We start from the raw sequence: 21,423 nt of genomic DNA, 5'->3' as shown, positions 1-21,423 counted from the left end.
CAACCATATAACAATTTAACGAAGAGGAAACTTCGCCATGAATATTATGAGCTAAGAACACATGTGTTCATACGAACCAGCGGAGCGTGTCTCTCTCCCACACAAGCATGATGTAATCCAATTTATTCAAACACAAACAAAAACAAAAGCACACGAGACGCTCCAAGTAAAAGCACATAAGATGTGATGGAATAAAAATATAGTTTCAGGGGAGGAACCCGATAATGTTGTCGATGAAGAAGGGGATGCCTTGGGCATCCCCAAGCTTAGACGCTTGAGTCTTCTTAGAATATGCAGGGGTGAACCACCGGGGCATCCCCAAGCTTAGAGCTTTCACTCTCCTTGATCATAGTATATCATCCTCCTCTCTTGACCCTTGAAAACTTCCTCCACACCAAACTCGAAAAAAACTCATTAGAGGGTTAGTGCATAATAAAAAACTCACATGTTCAGAGGTGACACAATCATTATTAACACTTCTGGACATTGCTCAAAGCTACTGGAGTTTAATGGAACAAAGAAATCCATCCCACATAGCAAAAGAGGCAATGCGAAATAAAAGGCAGAATCTGTCAAAACAGAACAGTCCGTAAAGACGAATTTCTAATAAATACTTCCGTTGCTCAAATCAGAAAACTCAGAACTAATGAAAGTTGCGTACATATCTGAGGAACACGCACGTAAATTGGCATATTTTTCTGATTTTTCTACAGAGAGAAAATCCCAGATTCGTGACAGATAGAAATCTATTTCTGCGCAGAAATCCAAATCTAGTATCAACCTTCGATTAGAGGCTTCACTTGGCACAACCAAACACAAAACTAAGATAAGGAGAGGTTGCTACAGTAGTAAACAACTTCCAAGTCGCAAAATAAAAACAAATTACTGTAGCAAAATAACACATGGGTTATCTCCCAAGAAGTTCTTTCTTTATAGCCATTAAGATGGGCTCAGCAGTTTTAATAATCCATTCGCGGGAAATAGTATTTGAAGCAAAAGAGAGCTTCAAGAGGCAAATTAAAAACAAATTTAAGTCTAACATGCTTCCTATGAAGAGGAATCTTGTACACAAATGAATTCATGAAGAACAAAGTGACAAGCATAAGAGGATAAAACACGAGTAACTTCAAGATTCTCAACATAAAGAGGGGAAACTTAATATTATTAAGATGCATATAACCATATTTCCCTCTCTCATAATAACTTTCAGTAGCATCATTGATGAAATACACAATATACCCATCACTTAAAACATTCTTATCATGGTTCATATGCATAGAGGTATCATTAAATTTGGCATAAGAAGAGTTATTCTCATTAATAGTAATTGGAGCAAGATTATTATCAAGAATTTGAACATGGTAAACAAGTTGCCTATTAAGGGGATTGTTTTTGGTAATCCAATCATGACTATGACAAGTTTCATAAGGATAGTTAGAACCTATATCATAGCATTCTTTATAATAATCATTAGAGATCGGAGGCATAGTGTCATCATAAGAAATAGAATAGTTATCCTTCACAATCGGTTTATCCGTGTCCACACCATTATTGTTATTAGAAGGAGATGTATCAAGAACATAATGACCAGTAGCTAAAGGATTTGCAAACACCTCTTCCCCAAGCTTAGAGCTTTCTATATCATTATGGGAGGAAGCATGGATAGTACCGACACTATGGCAATTATTATCCTCATCATTTTCAGAATTAGTTTCCCGGAGATTTGCAATATCAAAAGTAGTGTGCTCATTCAAATCATGATTGCTAATGTATGTAAAGGGCATAGGAAGATCATCATATTCAGATTCATTATCACAATAATCATTAGGAGCAACATACTTACGGTTACCTATTGTTATCTCATATACGCGGGGATATGATGTTACCTCTTTCTTTTTATTCCCCTTCTTCTTCTTCTTCTTCTTTTTCTCTTCCTTCTCCTCGTTCCCTTCTTCAGGAAGAAGAGGCTTGAAGGGTGGCTTGTCCGCATAACCTGATTTACTTTCAGAAACAATAGAAGAAACTTGGGAGGATCCCTCCTTTTCGTTAATTAGTTGAAAACACACAGCGGTCCTATCATATTTTGGCAAGGTGTCATCTTCTAAAATATTTTGTATGTAAGTATTTGTATGGCTATTATCAATGCAATAAGAAAAACACCCATGCAGGACATCATCAATATCAAGATCACTCATATGTAACAAAGAGATTTTTCTCGACAGTTCTTCACACCCCAAAAATAAAGTAAGTTCATCATGCTGATTAGGAGTAATTTCATCATCACAATACAAATTTGCAGCACTCATTGGGTTCAAAATATCACTGGAGGAGCATTGAAAATTAAAATGACCCACTTCATGGCAAACTTCACAAATAAAAGGATAGAGGGCACAAACTTTTTTACCAAGATCATCTAGAGCCCTAAACCACTTTCTAGTTTTTTCATTAGCATGATGGATGCAATATTCATCTTTGATTTGATTAATTCCACAAGGTCTATGTATTCCACAAAAATTAACATGCTTATAGGAAATAGCATTCTTAGGAGTTTGAGCATGCTTATTGCAATAATTAACAACAATTTCATTCTTCATGCAAGCCTCTTTAAAAGGTTCATGATACTTATCAAAATTATTTTTAGGCAATTCAAAATGAGAAGCAAAGGCTTTATAAAGATTTGCAGCAACTTGAGAGTCAAGACCATAAGTAGCACTCATATTTCGAAATTTATCGGTATCCATAAAAGCTTCAATGCATTCATAATCATAATTTATACCTGACTCTTTACCTTCATTGTTCTCCCATCCTTCGGCGTTGTCCTCAATCCGATCAAGGAGGTCCCACCTAGCTTCAACCTCCTTGCTTGTGAAAGATCCCTCCGAACACGCGTCCAGATAGTCCTTGTGTTGTCCTGAAAGCCTCGCATAAAAATTGTTAACAATAACATTACGGGGGAGCTCATGAATGGGACATTTGAGCATTAGTGATTTCAATCTCCCCCACGCTTGAGAAATACTCTCTCCATCACGAGGATAAAAGTTATAAATATAATTCCTATCAATATGCACTTCATGCGGAGGATAAAATTTAGAATAAAAGAGAGATGCAATTTCCTCCCAACCAAGAGAATGCCTATTCTCCAACAATTTATACCAATGCGCTGCTTTACCGGACAACGAAACGAGAGAATAGCTTCTTCCTCACTTCATCCATAGAGATACCTGCACACTTGAATAACCCACATAATTCGTGCAAAAACAGTAAATGATCTCTAGGATGGACAGTTCCATCCCCTTTATAGTGGTTGTCCATAACACGTTCAATAATTTTCATGGGTATTTTATACGGAATACTTTCAGCAGGTGGATTTAAAATATCGAAGCATTATTAGAGTTATCGCATATGGGAGATAAAGAATTATCGAACAAATTTTCTCCCCTAAAGATGGGAAGCTAAAAAGACCACAAAAACTAGCTTCCCCAAGCTTAGACTTCTTCATAGCATTAGCAGTAATTGCATTCATACTAATAACATCGCTACTAGCATGCAAATAAGGTTCCATAGGTTTTTTAATTTTCGCATCAAACAATTCTAAATCAGGAAAAAGATTAAAAAGCTCACTAAATTTTTTGTTGTTTTCCATTATGCCTAACTAGTGTAAACAAGAAACAAAAAGATGCAATTGCAGGATCTAAAGGAAATAGCTTCGAGCACACACACAACGGCGCCGAGAAAAATACTTTACCCGAGACCGTAGTATGAGAGCCTTTTACCTTTCCTCCCGGCAACGGCGCCGAGAAAAGTGCTTGATGTCTACGTTCCCCCTCCTTTCCGTAGACGGTGTTGGGCCTCCAAGAGCGAGAGGTTTGTAGAACAGCGAGCAAGTTTCCCTTAAGTGGATACCCAAGGTTTATCGAACTCGGGGAGGAAGAGGTCAAAGATATCCCTCTCATGCAACCCCGCAACCACAAAGCAAGAAGTCTCTTGTGTCCCCAACACACCAAATAGGTGCACTAGTTCGGCGAAGAGATAGTGAAATACGGGTGGTATAAATAAGTATGAGCAGTAGCAACGGTGCCGAGAAAAGTGCTTGGCGTGTAGTTGATGGTGGTGGTATTGCAGCAGTAGTAACGCGAGTAAAACAAGTAACAGAGCAGTAGTAACTCAGCGAGTAGTAACGCAGCGGTAGTAAACAAGCGATAGTAACTCAGCAGTATTTAGGAACAAGGCCTAGGGAATAGACTTTCGCTAGTGGACACTCTCAACATCGATCACATAACAGAACAGATAAATGCATACTCTACACTTTTGTTGGATGATGAACATATTGCGTAGGATTACACGAACCCTCAATGCCGGAGTTAACAAGCTCCACAATAATGCTCATGTTTAAGTAACCTTGAGTGTAAGATAGATCAACGCTACTAAACCAAGTACTAGCATAGCATGCACACTGTCACCTTCATGCATATGTAGGAGGAATAGATCGCATCAATATTATCATAGCAATAGTTAACTCCATAATCTACAAGAGATCATGATCATAGCATAAGCCAAGTACTAACACGGTGCACGCACTGTCACCTTTGCACACATGCAGGAGGAATAAACTACTTTAATAACAAATCACTAGAGTAGCACATGGATAAATTGTGATACAACATGCTGCAATCTTAAAGAGATATAAATAAGCACCTCACTATGCCATTCAATGAGTAAGTATTCTGTGAAATCTAGCCTAAGAGACCCACACGGTGCACACACTCGTCACCTTTACACACGTGGGACGAGGAGTCTCCGGAGATCACATAAGTAAAACTCACTTGACTAGCATAATGACATCTAGATTACAAGCATCATCATATGAATCTCAATCATGTAAGGCAGCTCATGAGATTATTGTATTGAACTACATAGGAGAGAGATGAACCACATAGCTACCGGTACAGCCCCGAGCCTCGATGGAGAACTACTCCCTCCTCATGGGAGCAGCAGCGGTGATGAAGATGGCGGTGGAGATGGCAGCGGTGTCGATGGAGATGGCAGCGGTGTCGATGGAGAAGCCTTCCGGGTTACTTCCCCGCTCCGGCAGGGTGCCGGAACGCAGTTCTGTCCCCCGAATTGGAGTTTCGTGACGGTGGCGGCGCCCCGGAGTCTTTCACGGAGTTTCGTCAATTGGTATCGGGTTTTCTGATCCGGGGGCTTTATATAGGCGAAGAGGCGGCGCCAGGGGGTCGAAGGGGGGTCCACACCCTAGGGGGGCGCGCCCCCCCCTTGGCCGCGCCGGGCTAGGGTTTGGTGGCCCTGTGCCTCTTCTCTGGCGGTTCTCGTGTGTTCTGGAGGCTTCCGGGTAAAATAGGAACCTGGGCGTTGATTTCGTCCGATTCCGAGAATATTTCGTTACTAGGATTTCTGAAACCAAAAACAGCGAGAAAACGAGAACCGGCACTTCGGCATCTTGTTAATAGGTTAGTTCCAGAAAATGCACGAATATGACATAAAGTGTGCATAAAACATGTAGATAACATCAATAATGTGGCATGGAACACAAGAAATTATCGATACGTTGGAGACGTATCAGTCGCGACCACGTCCGACTCGCTGCCATGCCGGTCTATCCCGGAGTCTGTGGCGCTGCCACCTCGGGAGGAAGGTATGCCAGCTTCGCCGCTGCCGCCTCTGAAGGGAGGTTCGCCGCGGGTGGAGTTTCTTCAGGGGGCCTCACCGACACGTACCCCTGGAGTACCGAGTTCTTCTTCCGCGTCGATGGCCTCTTCGTCGAGTTTGGCTTCACCGTCGCCGATTCCTACCTTGCAGCGGCCTCCTCCTCCTCCGCCTCGTCGTTCAGCCCGACGGTGAGACGGAGCGGGCGGCATACCGTTGCGGAGGATGGATCGGGGGCTACGGACGAGGATGTCATGCAGCGTGCCATGAGACGCAAGGCGGAGATGAACCTCGACAACGCTGGTATGAAACAACCTTCCAAGTCCTTTATTTCTTTTTCTGATTCACGTATTTCGTCTAATTTGAGTAGTCTTGGGGTCTCATTGGGTAACACATCTGATGAGATCCTGGTTTCGGCTAAGATGTTGAGACAGACGGAACTTGACCGTTTAACGGTTGTTCCGAATGTTAACACTGGGCCTGAAACCTCCGTAGTAGCCGATGATGATGATGATGGCATCCTAGATGGTCGGATTCTCTCGGCTATTATTGGTAATATATCGAGTTCGACTTAGAACACTCGGAGCTTAGTTCGAGTTTATGATCTAAAAGCTTCAGCGCGTGGTTCTAGGTCGTCACCTGGTAAAAAGTCTCGTAGATATTGTAAGAGATCTAAATCTAAAATTGTTTCTCAATGATTGGCATGTTTCGAAATAGCAGAGGTCTTGGTGACTTGGCTAAACACTCGCACATTTCCGATGGTTGTAGAGAGTATGATTTAGATTTCATTGCAATATCGGAGACGGGTAGGCGGAGCTTCTCACAGAGTTTTCTCGACCGTTTATCGGGCGGGATTAACTTTCAGTGGTTTTCTCGCCCACCTCGTGGTAGATCTGGGGGCATCTTACTTGGCGTCCGCATAGACACCATGACGGTTTTAGCTAGTTCGGATGGTGAGTATCACATTAAACTCGACATTCAGAACAAAGCTGATGGGTTCATGTGGAGTCTGGTTGCTGTGTATGGTGCTGCCCAGGATGCTTTTAAGGCCGACTTTTTACGTGAGTTGGTAAATCTTGCTAAAGATAATCCATACCCGATTTTGATCGGTGGTGATTTCAATTTACTAAGATTTCCTCATGAAAAAAGTAAAGGCCACTTTGATGGACATTGGCTTTTCTTATTCAATGCTGTCATCGATAGTCTTGATTTTAGAGAGGTGTTTATGTCAGGTCGACAGTTTACTTGGGCTAATAGCTTGCCTGAGCCCACATACGAAAAACTAGATCGCGTCTTGATGGATACTGAATGGGAAGATAAATACCCTATGGTGTCTGTCCGCGCACTAGAACGTATTGAAAAATTGTCTGACCATGCTCATATCCTCTTAACTACTGGGAACCCTAGACCTGTTTGTAAGCGGCCTTTCAAATTTGAACTTGGTTGGCTACAGAGAGAAGGGTTTCATGAGATGGTTAAGAAGGTTTGGGAAAGGCCAGTTGGTGGTAGTTCCCCAATCGTGAGATGGAATAATAAGATGCGTGCAATGCGCAGACATCTCTCTGGATGGGCAACCCATATGACAGGCATTCTTAAAAAAGAAAAGACTCGCTTATCAACCTTAATCGATGAGCTCGAGGCTTTTGCTGAGGTAAGACCGTTGACTCGCGCAAGAGGTTGAAGTTAAGAATCAATCCAATGCACAGATGGCGAGTCTACTTCGCGAAGAGGAACTCAAATGGTACCAACGATCCAAGGCCCAATTCATTTTAGAAGGAGATTCCAATACACGATATTTCCATGGTATTGCCAATGGGAGACATCGGAAAAAACGTATTCATTCTCTTATCCAAGATGAAGGGTTGATTGAAGGTCATGAGCAACTCAAGTCGTACATTACGAATTATTATAAAGGCTTGTTTGGTCCTCCAGATGAAAGCTCATTTTCTCTAAATGAGGACTTAACGGATCGACATACCCCAAGTTTACGTTGAGGAAAACAGACTACTTACCGCACCTTATTCAGAGGAGGAGGTGCGAAAGCTGTTTTCCGGATGGAATGCAACAAAGCACCGGGTCCGAGATGGTTTTCCAGCGGAGTTTTACCAAACCTTCTGGGATACTATTAAAGGGGATCTTCTAGATTTGTTCAGTGCTTTGCATATTGGACAACTAGAATTATTTCGTCTAAATTTTGGTGAAGTAATCTTGTTACCAAAAGTTAATGAGGCAGAAATGATTCAACAATATAGACCTATTTGCCTCTTAAACGTAAGTTTCAAGATTTTCACGAAAGTGGCCACCATTAGACTTAATACGGTCGCGGACCATGTAGTTCGACCATCTCAAACAGCTTTCATGCAAGGAAGAAATATCCTTGACGGAGTGGCGGTTTTACATGAGACGGTACATGAGATGCATACTAAGAAATTAAATGGGGTTATTTTAAAATTAGATTTTGAAAAAGCTTATGATAAAGTAAAGTGGTCTTTCTTACAACAGACACTCGGGATGAAAGGTTTTTCTCCCGAATGGCGCGCTCTAATTAATGATTTTGTGAATGGAGGTAGTGTGGCAATTCGGGTCAATGATGACACCGGCCATTATTTCCAAACACGAAAAGGGTTACGCCAAGGAGATCCGCTATCACCGATGTTATTTAACATTGTGGCGGATATGCTGGCTATACTCATAGAGCGGGCCAAGTCTGATGGTCAAATTGAAGGGGTGATTCCACATCTGGTTGATGGTGGTTTATCAATCCTTCAATATGCCGATGATACAATTCTGTTTATGGATCATGATCTCGAAAAAGCTCAGAACCTGAAATTAATTTTGGTAGCTTTTGAGCAATTATCGGGATTGAAAATTAATTTCCATAAAAGTGCATTGTTCTGTTTCGGTGATGCCCAAAATGATACAGCTCTTTATACAGAGTTGTTCGGTTGCGGGCAAGGCCATTTTCCCATTCGCTATCTGGGTATTCCGATTCATTATCGGAGACTCACGATCGCTGAATGGAAAATAGTAGAGGAAAGACTACATAAGCGCCTTAGTAGTTGGAAAGGCAAATTACTATCTCTGAGAGGAAGATTGGTACTCATTAATTCGGTACTGACAAACATGGTACTGTATATGTTATCTTTCTTCCTTTTGCCAAAAGGAGTTCTTCACAAACTCGATTATTATCGATCCAGATTCTTTTGGCAAGGAGATAGTGAGAAAAAGAAGTATCGACTGGTTAAATGGAGTGTAGTTTGTAGTCCTAAAGATCAAGGCGGGCTTGGTGTTCATGACTTAGAAGTCAAAAACACAGCTCCGCTAGGTAAATGGCTCTTCAAGCTCCTTACCGAGGACGGGATCTGGCAAACTATACTCCGAAGAAAGTATATCGGCTCCAAGACGTTATCCCAAGTGGTTTGGAGACCTGGTGATTCACACTTCTGGGTTGGTCTAATGGCGTCAAAAAATGACTTTTTTCGTCATGGTACTTTCTCAATTAAGAATGGAGCACAGATACGGTTCTGGGAGGATGCTTGGTTGGACAATGCACCCTTAAGTGAACAATATCCTGCGCTGTATAGTATCGTTCGTCGCAAGGGAGATACCATTGCCACGGTGATGGCCACCTCTCCACCGAATGTGACGTTTCGACGCGTTTTGATCGGGCAAAGGCTAGAGGCATGGAATGCTTTAATTCATAGGTTGGGGGATGTTATCCTATCACCGGAACCAGATGAATTTAGGTGGAATTTACATGTAGATGGCTCTTTCTCGGTGAAATCATTATACAATGCCATAATCCATTCTGATTTACCAGTTGATAATAATAAGAAAATTTGGAAGATGAAAATACCGCTAAAAATCAAAAAAATTGGATGGTACCTTCGTCGAGGAGTCATCCTCACCAAAGATAATCTTGTTAAGCGGAATTGGCAAAGAAGCTCTAGATGTGTTTTTGTCATCATGATGAAACTATTAAACACCTCTTCTTCCAGTGCCAGTTTGCGAGATCTAGTTGGTCTGTCATCCAAGTAGCGTCTACCTTGTATCCTCCCACTAGTGTGGCCAATGTCTTTGGTAATTGGCTTCATGGTATAGATTCAAGGTTCAAGTTGCTTCTTAGGGTGGGGGCGCTAGCAGTAATCTGGGCGCTTTGGCTGAGTAGAAATGACAAGATTTTTAACGACATTAACTCCTCTTTGTTGCAGGTTATCTACAGATGTACGGGGATTCTTCGTTCGTGGTTGCCTCTTCAGCGTATGGAGAACCGAGACCTATTTACGGAGGTCTGTACACGATTGGAGGCTACGGCGAGGGATACTTTTTTCCTACATGGGTGGCAGCATAGTCTACGGATTGAAGCCCCACCCCCATCATAGGCGTTTTACGTTTCATCGTTCCGATATGTATTTCGCCTAATTTCTAGTTTTACATCTTTTTATTCTAGACTTGACTATCATAAATGGCTGTGTGCATCCTGGTTATGCAGAGGCTGGATGTAATTGCTTCCCAAAAGTAATAAAGCATCCTTTATAAAAAAAAAATTAGCTCTATTGAAAACCAGCCATTGATCGCTGTCAGCAGTTTCAGGGAGATCATCTAGGAAACAGAAGTTGAAGAAATTTACCCAGTGCTTCGTCAGACAAAGGAAGATGAATGTGATCAGACCACCCATCTAGAGATAAAACATGTGGACGACGGGGTAGGGGCTGGATGCTCCCGACGATCCCAGCGACAGAGGCCATTCTTGTTGATTCTGTGAACAAGGCCACGCGGTGATTGCTTGGTCGTTTATGATTTGATGAGTTGACTTTTGAAATGTCCGTTTATATTTGTTATAGTATTATAGAAGTTACACAAAATTTATCACCAGTTTAATCAACGCTCACAAAAAAATAGATTCGGCGGAACCAAGATTTGATTATTCGGAGAATATGATGCAGCCCGACCTTCGGTCTTCACCGCATCATGTACTTCATCACCAAGACGGCACGCAAAGGTAAATCTTCTTCTTTACGCGTGAAACAAAGTATGAAACAAAGGATGTAGGGGTATTGGATCACGTAGCTCTCAAGGCTCGTGTCCCACGTATATATATATAAGGAGTTACAACATACAGCTAAAGACACAAGCCGTGTCCTTTACAAATACTTATCTGGGGTTGAGTCGGTTAGCTATTGTAAATACAACATGACATATATCTGTAGTTTATCATCCTCCCTCAATCTCAACCGGCGTCCAACAAGTTGAGATTGCTTCTGCATGCCTCAAACGCTGGTAAAAGTAGAGGCTTTGTGAAAATATCTGCTACTTGATCCTTGGATGATATGAATTTAATTTGAAGTCGTTTATGAGCCACTCTTTCTCTAACAAAGTGGAAATCAACTTCAATATGTTTGGTGCGAGCATGAAAAACAGATTAGCAGATAAATATGTAGCACCAATATTATCACACCATAGTGTAGGTATTCGATCTTGAGAAATCCCCAATTCCTTAAGAAGTGACTGGACCCAAATAATCTCAGCTGTTGCATTAGCCACTGCTTTGTATTCTGACTCAGTACTCGAGCGTGACACAGTGGCTTGTTTGCGTGCACTCCAGGCGATCAAGTTGCCACCATAGAATATGGCATACCCTCTCGTGGATCGTCTGTCATCAACACTTCCTGCCCAATCAGCATCGGAGAACGCCGATAAGAGAGAATGGGGTGTGCGGCGAAGAGTCAAGCCATGAGAAACTGTAAACTTAACAAACCGAAGGATTCGCTTTACTGCTGTCCAATGGGGATCTCGAGGAGCATGAAGGTATTGGCAGACCTTATTTACAGCAAAAGAGATATCTGGACGAGTAAGTGTAAGATATTGTAAGCCACCGACAACACTGCGATAGCGAGTCGCATCAGCCACAGAAAGAAGAGTTCCCTCATGAGCAGAAAGTCTGTCAACAACTGTCATAGGTGTAGAAGCAGGTGTACACTTAAGCATACCAGCACGCTGCAACAAGTCCATAGCATACTTCTTCTGACTGAGAATAAGACCAGAAGACTGATGATGAACCTCAATACCAAGAAAATAGTGAAGGGAGCCCAAATCCTTGACAGCAAATGCAGAACTCATCTCTCGAATTAATACATCAGGAGCAGTTGGAGAAGAGCTGACCACAATAATATCATCAACATAGACTAAAAGGAACATGATAAGGTTACACCTGCTGAGAATGAACAATGAAGTATCAGCAGTGGAGGCTCTAAAACCAAGAGAGCCAAGAACAGAACTGAGTCGAGCATGCCAAGCGCGAGGAGCCTGTTTAAGACCATAAATAGCCTTCTGCAGACGACATAGATAACCAGGACGAGTACAATCCTCAAACCCAGGAGGTTGTCTCATGAACACCTCTTCTTCAAGTACACCATTTAGAAAAGCATTCTGAATATCCAACTGTCTGAGATGCCAACCACGAGATACTGCAATAGACAAAATAAGTCGAATATTAGTAGGCTTAACCACTGGACTAAAAGTATCCTCATAATCTTGTCCATAGCGCTGACGAAAACCTTTGGCCACAAGACGCGCTTTGTAGCGCTCAATAGATCCATCAGGCCGTTTCTTCACTTTGAAGACCCATTTAGAATCTATGATATTAACATGAAGACGGGGAGGAACGAGTGTCCATGTCTTATTCTTGATGAGAGCCGTGTATTCAGTGTCCATGGCTTGTTTCCAGTGAGCAGTACTAAGAGCATCACTTAGATTACGTGGTTCAGAAAGCTCACGCTCAGTTGCATGTGCTAGGCAGATCGTATTCCAGGCAACCGTTCCGTCTGTTCTTTCCATTGGCTGGCGAATACCACGCTGCAAACGCGTAACAGCTCGCTCGGGCTGCACAGACGACGGAGCAAGCGATGAAGGCGCATCATCGCTAGAAGACAAGTCGAGCCGGCGCGGAGTGAGCAGCCTATTACCAGAAGCAGTCGAGGCCTCAACACCGACCAGAGGAGTAACATGCTCAGGAAGCGAACCCGATCCATCATGGGATGTAACGCCACCCGAGGTAGAATCATGCAGATCGACCGAAAGGGGCTGAGCAACATCAGAATCATGCGTGAGAAGTTCCAACCGAGCACCACGAGCATTTCCTGCACCATGGAGGCAATAGTAACAAGGTATTTGCAATATCATCAAATTGGCCAATATGAGGAGTAGAATTGCCCTCGTGTACCGGTCCTTAACAAGAAAAAAAAGTTGAGATGAAATTCAATGAAAACTCTATTATCAATAGTGAACCTACGAACAGATCAAAGACTACGAGTAACCGAAGGCACATGTAGGACACCCCTAAGAACCAAAGATTTAGATGGAGCGGAAAGTTGAGAGTGGCCAATGTGATGGATAAGCATACCAGTACCGTTTGCCGCATGCACTTGATCAGTGCCATTGTAGTTCTCCTTCACCGTGAGTTTGTCGAGGTTGTTGGTGAGGTGGTCGGTGGCGCCGGTATCCATGTACCAGCCAGAATCAACGTTGTAGGAGCTTGTTTGGCCATGTGGAGAAGCAGCATGTGTAGTAGCAGCAGCAACTTGGCGATCAATGTAACGCCCGTCGTTGTCGACCCCGAGATAATCCTGCTTGAACCTCTTGAAGCAACTAGAGGCTTTATGGCCCGGTTTGTCACAAATCTGACATATAGGGCGGCCACTGCCACCGCCGCCGCCACCTGCGCCATTACCGCGGCCACCTCCGCCACGGTATTCACCGCCATTGCGGTTGTCGTTGCCTCCACGGTAGTCTCCCGGACGTGAGCCACTCCCGCCACCAGGGTAGTAGCCTGAACCACTCGGCCTAGGAGAGTAGTTGGGCCGAGCGTTGTGTCGTGGGTCTGGTGCCGATCGGTAAGCAGGTGCTACCTGTCCGCCTCGAGAGGTTGCATTGGTACTCTAGAAAGAACCAGTGCCTAGAGATCGTTGTTCAGCTTTACGTGCGAGTCACTGCTCCGAACTAAGCAGCTGGGCGTACAGATCACGGGCAGGAATAGGTGTAGTACGGTTGTTGATCACCTCTACCAACGCCTCATAGTCATCATCGAGGCCGTCCAGTACATACGAGGTAAACTCTTCTGGACGCAGCGGGTACCCTATCGAGGTCAGGGTGTCGGACATGGACTGCAGTTTGTTGAAGTAGACCAACATCGGCGAGTCCAGCTTATGAAGATCCTGCATCTGACGGCGGATTTGCATGAATCTCGCGGTCGACTGCGAGGAAAAGCTAGCGGCAAGGGAAGTCCAAGCTTCTTGCGAGGTGGAGGCGAAGAGGATCATCCCTTGTACCGCCTCAGTTGACGTAGACATAATGGCGGAAAGGATGGCAGCATCCTGCTGGTTCCACATGGTGAAGGCCGGGTTGTAGATGCGACGCGGAGCTTTAGCGTCCTCGGCCGCCGTGGGATTGTCGATCTCTTCCGGCAGACAGGGAAAACCGCCATCGACAAATCCTAGAAGAAGGTGACTCCGAAGTACTTGCACCACCTGGGCGCGCCAGTAGAGGTAGTTCTCCGTCCCAAGACGAACGGTGATGAGCGGCGCAAAGTTGAACGGGCCTGCCGACGCTGATGACGACGAGCCGACGGTAGTGGTAAAATTGAGCGTGGGATTGGTGAGCCTTGAACTGCTCTTTGAACCAACAGAAGACACGCTCGTAGACGGAGAAGTCATCATGGTAGCTTGGGTTCGAGGTAGATGGGATCTGGGCAGAGTTTCGGCTCTGATTTTTTTTTCGAAATGAGGAATAAAACCCCGGCTTCTGCATTATGATGATGCACACGGCCTTTTATTAAACGTATGATAGCACGTTTGAGCAGAGTTTCGGCTCTGATACCATGAAACAAAGTATGAAACAAAGGATGTAGGGGTATTGGATCACGTAGCTCTCAAGGCTCGTGTCCCACGTATATATATATATAAGGAGTTACAACATACAGCTAAAGACACAAGCCGTGTCCTTTACAAATACTTATCTGGGGTTGAGTCGGTTAGCTATTGTAAATACAACATAACATATATATATATATATATATAAGGAGTTACAACATACAGCTAAAGACACAAGCCGTGTCCTTTACAAATACTTATCTGGGGTTGAGTCGGTTAGCTATTGTAAATACAGCATGACATATATCTGTAGTTTATCAACGCGTGCCTACAATCGCCTATTTGGAACGATATACTACTTCATACTCCGTCATAACTTGATGATAGGAATTCGACGACAAGTACGGACGGAAGAGAGGATGTCATGGAGACCCAAGGACGCAAGACCGATGTCACGGAGGCATGGAAGAGAAGAAGGAAGAGGAAGGGCTGGACGCTCCAGGCCGGCACTGCCGCTGCACCATGGCCGGCACTGCCGCCCCCTCCGGCACTGCCGCTGCACCAAGGCCGGCATCACCGCCCGAAGCACCCCGGCACTGCCGGCCTCCCCACACCGGCACTGCCGCCAAGGCCTTGGCCACTTACAATATGAACCCTAGCTGCCACATGTATGGTTGTGTGCTTGTATCTTTGTTTCCCCAAAATACCCCTCCTTAGTGGTTCCCTATAAATAGGCACCCACCCCCACCTTCATTAGGTAAGACATAACTTGAGTGAGAACTTGGCTTATGCCTCCACCATTCCATTGGGATTAGGGAAACCCCCTCCTCTCTTAGACACAAATCTATGAGTTGTATCAAGGCACTCCTTATATGATTAGTCTCTCACACTTGTGATTCTACCACCGGTCTCTCACTCGTGTGATTCTACCGATCGTATACCGGTCTTCCTTTCGGGGATTCTACCGCGCGTCTTTCTCTCGAGAGATTCTATCGGGATAGTGGTTCGGGCTATCGGGAGTAAACCGGAATTGTATCGGGTTGTGTTGCGTGCGTTCACCGTGTTTTTCGCCGTGTTCTTCGTGTTCATCCCTCACCCGCTACAACACAACCCCTCCTACAACAACGCATCTATCTGTATCTAAATGCCCATATTGGCGTTGCTAACGCATATACCAACGGATAAAAAAGCGTTGCGTTTTTGGGTGTTGCAAGGGTCCCATGCAACGCATATAAGTCCGTTGGTAACCAATGTGACAACCGTTGCAAAGTAGCAACGGTGTACGAGCAATAGTTGTAGGCGTTGGTAGAGACATCACGGATGGGAACTTTTATTTAAGTAATTTTTTTATTTTCTAGCTTGAATGGTTTGATCGCTGGGGACGACAGTAGGATTTTTTTTTTTCTCATCAAAGGGGCATATTTAATATGAGACATACAAAACAGATGAAACTCACATATATCATGAATGTACTGCTTGACAAAGACTTCAATATGTATAACGGGAACCATCATCTCATACGTGAAATTTGTCTCAAAATTAACTTTACAATCTTGCATCAAAATATGATATACTACAAGTCCTATATATTCATTCTAAAAAAATCCCAGCATGTTCGGAGTTGATATCCCAATATAGAAGTCTTGCTGATGTAGACCCTTGTATGGGACCTGCAAATACAGAGTTCCATTTTCAGTATAAGGTTGGCAAAAATAGTGCCAAGGATAATAAATTTTACAAAGTAGTTGCTTATTTAGAAATTTGTAGTTACACTCACCTTGGTGACATGCCAAAGCTAAGTCAACACGTCAGAATATTTTGCTATCCTTTGCATTTGAAATAGCTTAGCAAACTCACAAGTTATGTTCAAAAAAAAACCCTCACAAGTCATAGTGTCCACCACACGGATGCAAATACACGAGGAAATGTAGAAGACAAAAGCACGATGGGATCTGAATGAATCCATATGAAAGAAGACCAAAGTATTCTCGTTAACTAAATCATCCATGTAAAGCCAGAGCATATATACATATGAGTTTCGCTAGAAAATCCAACCTTTTCATGTGCAGCATTCGGGGTAAAGTTACTCCGTACATCGTTTCAGGGCCACACGCCCCTGACTTAATCCCCCTTCGCCTAATTCCTGTAAAAACAAGGAATATTAAAATAACCTTGCAAATTTATGTATTTTTCAGATCCCTTTTCTAATACCTGGAAAGATTCTAAACCACCGTGATTAGCGAGGGGCGTGTTACAGTGCATCATACTATATATCTACAGATCCCACTGTCCTGCATAACCACCATCAAAGGATTTTTAACCTTACCTTCCAGAACGCACTGCTCTTGATAGATCTCACGTCGCAAGGAAATAAGAACGAGTGGCCTGCACTACTTGTGCTTCATGCATGTCTGGGACGTCCTTGATTGCATCAGACATAGCAGACATGATAGCACTGCAGCAACAAAACAGATTACAACCTGATTATTTTTCACGCAAGAGACATGATTGAATAGCTCACCTGCGGAACCACTTAATCTCCATGGGTCACCATTGCATGATGTCACCTTCGCAGATTTGTATACATCCACATCCATCCCGACTCGCGAGAGGCTTCCCCCGGCCGCATGTGTCCCTGCCCCGAGGAGGATTATCACACGCTGCCGCAGCAGATGGGGGTCGTACAAGGACCATGCTGCAATCCGGCCGCCAATAGTCACCAGCGATGGATGCAACCCAAACAGCCGAAAGATGTACTGGAGGAGCAGAGGGAGGCGGCTAGGTTTTGGGGAGGGGACGACTTGGGTGTATTGCGTGCGTTCCTGATGGTCGGTTGGAGAATTTAAAGGAGTTGTGCTTAGTGGGCTGGGCTAAAAAAAACCTGTGATCTGTAACATGAACAACAGATCTGCCGACAACGCATACATGTGTATCTATTATACAGTTTTGCAACGAATATTAAGAGCGGTGCTAAGTATGTATTGCTACATGGGGGGTTTTCTTGTAGAGCCCCCTCTTGTTCTTGGTCAATTCGTGAGATCGGGCAACCCATGTGGCCTTAGGCCCCATCAGAATAGGTTCCCGTGCCAATCATGGTAAAAAGGGGGTGAAACCTGGGGATGGAAAACAGGTATAAAAAAAAATTGTAGACAATGGAAGAGACACTATCCCTTTCTCGCAGAAAAAAGGAAGGAAGAGACACTATATGAATTTCCGTTTGAGGAACCCAAAATAGGTAACGGAAAATCAGGAATTTATTACATATTTCTGATATATGAACCATATGACTGGTACGAAATACAAATGTTTCAACTAAATCAAAATCAGAAAGAACAAGCAGTGATGTTCAGGCACTTAATAAAAAATAAGATCACATAGACTCGTTTTCAGGTAAACAGTGATAGGCGACATACATAACACAAATAATGATTGCGAGTAGTCTAGTAGCAATTCAAGCTCAAGAACACAAAGAGCGTGACCCAACTCCAATTCTAGGAATGCAACAAGAACTCTAGTTCAGTGACTTCTCGAAGTCTGTCTTCCTCTTGCATTTTGCGCACTATATCTGAAAGGCAAGACATGGCAAAAGAAATGTTAGCACACTACATGCTGGATCGATCCATGTCACGGATCATTAACCAACGAGTGTTTCTTTTCTGGAATAATAGGTACCTGAAGCACGATATTATATACTTCTCAGAGTATTACTCATCGTACGATACCCATACCAACTTGGGGTGGTTGGGATGGGCCGCAATCATAATCTCCATGGCAGCCTTAAGCTGGTCTGCGGGTGCACCGTGGTAACGAACCCATATAAAGCGCAGACTGGGAAGGCTTCTCAGGATCTCCACATCTTCCTGGCAAGCGTTTAATAAATTGAGGTGCAATTTCTGGAGGTTAACAAGTGAGTCCATCCATCTTGGGACCTTTGAGATTGGGAACCCATAAAGGCATAGTTCCTCAAGGGTACAATCGGCAGGGAGGTTTAATTCCTCTACCAAGTTCTTTGACGATACGTCCAAATGAATCATTAGAGAACGAAGATTTGCTTTCACTAGCTTGCAGATCGAACTGGCAAGCTCTTTCCCAACCTTAGAACTGTGAACTTCCAAATCAAGCTTCCTCAGATTTGTTAGATCACCAAGTCGCCGAACGAATTCAGTTGAATAGTGAGACACAAAAATAGAACCCAGTACTTCCAATGCGTCGATTCCTTCAAATTCACCCACAATAGTACAGGTGCGAACAACAAAATGGAGTAATCGCCTATCTGGAGAAATGGTCGACTCAAATAAAGCATAGAGGATTCGGTCTCTTGACAAAAAATTCATCGGAAGTATCATGTCATTTACTTTTATTCTGAGATCAATGTCAAGTGTCTCTAAGTACCGTAGTATTGCTATTTCTTCTGGAACCTTCGTAATTCCTACATGACTGAGACTCAAGCACTTCAGGTGGATCAATTTGCCTATACCTGCCAGATGATGATCCTTTATTTGCCAGCAGTCTTCAAAGCATAAAACACGCAAGTGTTTAAACTCTGATAGAGATGAGATTTTCACATCGCAGCCAAAAATACTTAGTGAACGGACATCAGATAAAATTAGACCCGCTGGTATTTCACCATTATTTTGTAGAGACAATCTACGAACCTTGTTTTGTGGGTCAGGATTTATACCAGGTACACCAATTATGGTAACAAAGTTTTCTTCAGTAGACTTGGACACAATGAAATCAAGAACCATGTCATGAACTCGGCAACATGTCACCTCATCAAATACTTGCTCCTTAAAATCAGGTTGTATCAGACTCCTATTCATTAGCTCACTAAAACACATTTCTCCAGCTTCATAAAGGGTATATCCATATTTTTTATGAATGAATCCCTCAGGAATCCATCTCCTAATCAACATCTCCTTCCCAATAACATGGTCTTCAGGAAATATACTAAGGTATAGTAGACAAGTTTTGAGATGATGAGGAAGATCAATGTAGCTGAGTGATATTATTTTCATCATGGCTTCAATGCTAAAATTTCTTTCCAGTCCATGGCCAAATGAACTTCGGACTTGGTGCCACTGGTCCTTTGTTTTTGCCTTGTTAGCTAACAGGCCAGATATAGCAATTATTGCCAATGGTAAACCGGCACACTTATCCAATATTTGACTAGAAACTTCTTCAAGGTGTGATGGGCATTCCTCTGAGTTGAATAGTCTCGTGTGAAATAATTTCCTTGAGTGTAACATACTAAGAGGATCCATGTTATATATATGACCACTGAATGATGAATGACATGATTGTGCAACATTATTCAGACGGGTAGTGGTAATTATTCTGCAGTCATAACCACTCCGAGGGAATGCAAACTTAATAACATCCCATATTTCCACATTCCATATATCATCAACTACAATAATATATCTGCACGAATAAATGTATAAAGTCCATGATTGAACACAATATATTTTGGAATTCCAGTACAACTATGGAAATTTGGTTACATACTTAACTGCTCCCTCCATCTCCAAATAAGTGTCAATCTAGTTTTTTGTCCTAAGTAAAATCATCTCAATTATGAACAACTTTATACAAAGATGTACAAACATTATGGCACAACATATACTATGAAAATAAATTTCATGATGAATCTAATATTATAGTCGTGTGCTGCAAATACTGCTAAATCGCCTGTGAGTTGTGATGCATGAAATACTTTGTTTATATTAGCCTCACAAGATTTAGATTTCTTGTATTGATCTAATTAGTTCATTGCATGTCACTGGCAAATTTATTTATTACAAAAAATACCCAGAAAGGAAGGATAGGATACCTTTTTTCTGCTAAGAAATTCGAGATCCGAGTGATGAGTTGTGGTATGTCTTCAATCTTTGAATAATCTTCATCAGTCACCTGACTGAGAATAGAAATCAATACTGTCTTCATGTCAGGATTTCGTGACACAGACACAAAGGCATGACAATCAAATTTCTCTTTTAGCTCCTGATATACTTGGAATGCAAGAGTAGTCTTTCCTAGTCCTCCAAATCCAACAATAGAGATCATCTTGATTTGTTGTTGCCTTGATTCACATTTGGTCTCTTGAGTAAATAATTTGATAATCTCCTTCTTTGGGCCATCAATACCAACAAGATTTGATGCATTCTCAAATATAGCAAGAGCTCTAGGGTCAACGGTAACATTGTTAACCTTGGAGATGACCTCACCAGCCGTGTACCTCTTACGCCTCTCAGATGCCTCATAAACTTGCTTCTTCAAATCTTCAATCGCATCGGCAATCTGGCGACGATCCTTGGTCTTGTCCAACAGATTCTTGATCTTCTTCATAAAGCCTGGCTTGGAAGATTTGTCGTCAACACGTACCATGAAGTCGTCGAGGCTGTCCTCGATGTCATAGGACAGTTCCCGCACCTCATTCATCCAGACCTTGTCTTGTATATCAGGATCCTCCTCTTCCATTGACTTCTTTAGGAGAAAAGCTTCCATGGCGACGAGCTCTTGAGTGATGAATCCAATCTCCTTCCGCACCCGCCGGAAACGTTTGTACTCGTCACCGAGCAGAGTGGCCAGCTTTCCGAGCACTGGCTTCAGTGCTCCCGCCGCCGCGCTCACTAGAGCACCCTCCATGTCGCCCTGTTTGCAGTTTGCCGTAGCTCGGAGTTTGCTCCGCTAATTCTGTGTTGGTGTGTGAGAAGTATTGCAGGCTTAATGGGTTGTTCCCCACTAAGGCCTTATTACCACCACTAAACATGATTCATTGGTACTTTTAGCCATGTTAACATGTGCATCCCACGTTCTTAGATAACCTTAAAAGATGCGTGTTGTCCAGCATGTTAACTGTGATTCCGTACCAGACATGTCTCTTGATAAT

The 21,423-nt window shown here is 43.1% G+C and overlaps 1 protein-coding gene across 1 annotated transcript; it reads right to left on the bottom strand.

The window, feature by feature from the left end:
• Positions 1 to 16,126: 16,126 nt before the first annotated feature.
• On the bottom strand, positions 16,127 to 21,179 carry LOC124659740 (disease resistance protein PIK6-NP-like). The gene is made up of 7 exons (XM_047197561.1): positions 20,916 to 21,179; positions 20,365 to 20,873; positions 18,887 to 19,955; positions 18,260 to 18,391; positions 17,053 to 17,353; positions 16,926 to 17,011; positions 16,127 to 16,201 (listed from the first exon to the last, which is right to left on the bottom strand). Exons 1-7 carry the CDS (start codon positions 21,177 to 21,179, stop codon positions 16,127 to 16,129), a joined length of 2,436 nt encoding a protein of 811 aa, XP_047053517.1.
• Between the last annotated feature and the right edge of the window lie 244 nt (positions 21,180 to 21,423).

This window comes from Lolium rigidum, chromosome 1 (assembly GCF_022539505.1).
Source record: "Lolium rigidum isolate FL_2022 chromosome 1, APGP_CSIRO_Lrig_0.1, whole genome shotgun sequence".
In the NCBI taxonomy this organism is placed as follows: domain Eukaryota; kingdom Viridiplantae; phylum Streptophyta; class Magnoliopsida; order Poales; family Poaceae; genus Lolium; species Lolium rigidum.
The sequence above is the reverse complement of the archived record's forward strand: the minus strand, read 5'-3'. Positions and strand labels throughout refer to the sequence as shown.

Excerpts from the sequence above, each read along its gene's own strand:
- LOC124659740 (XM_047197561.1), bottom strand. The coding sequence starts at position 21,179 with ATGGAGGGTGCTCTAGTGAGCGCGGCGGCGGGAGCACTGAAGCCAGTG. Across the intron at positions 17,354-18,259 it reads ATCCCAACCACCCCAAGTTG|GAACGCACGCAATACACCCA; the intron begins GTATGGGTATCG and ends ACCGACCATCAG. Across the intron at positions 17,012-17,052 it reads GAGATTAAGTGGTTCCGCAG|GTTGTAATCTGTTTTGTTGC; the intron begins GTGAGCTATTCA and ends AAAAATAATCAG.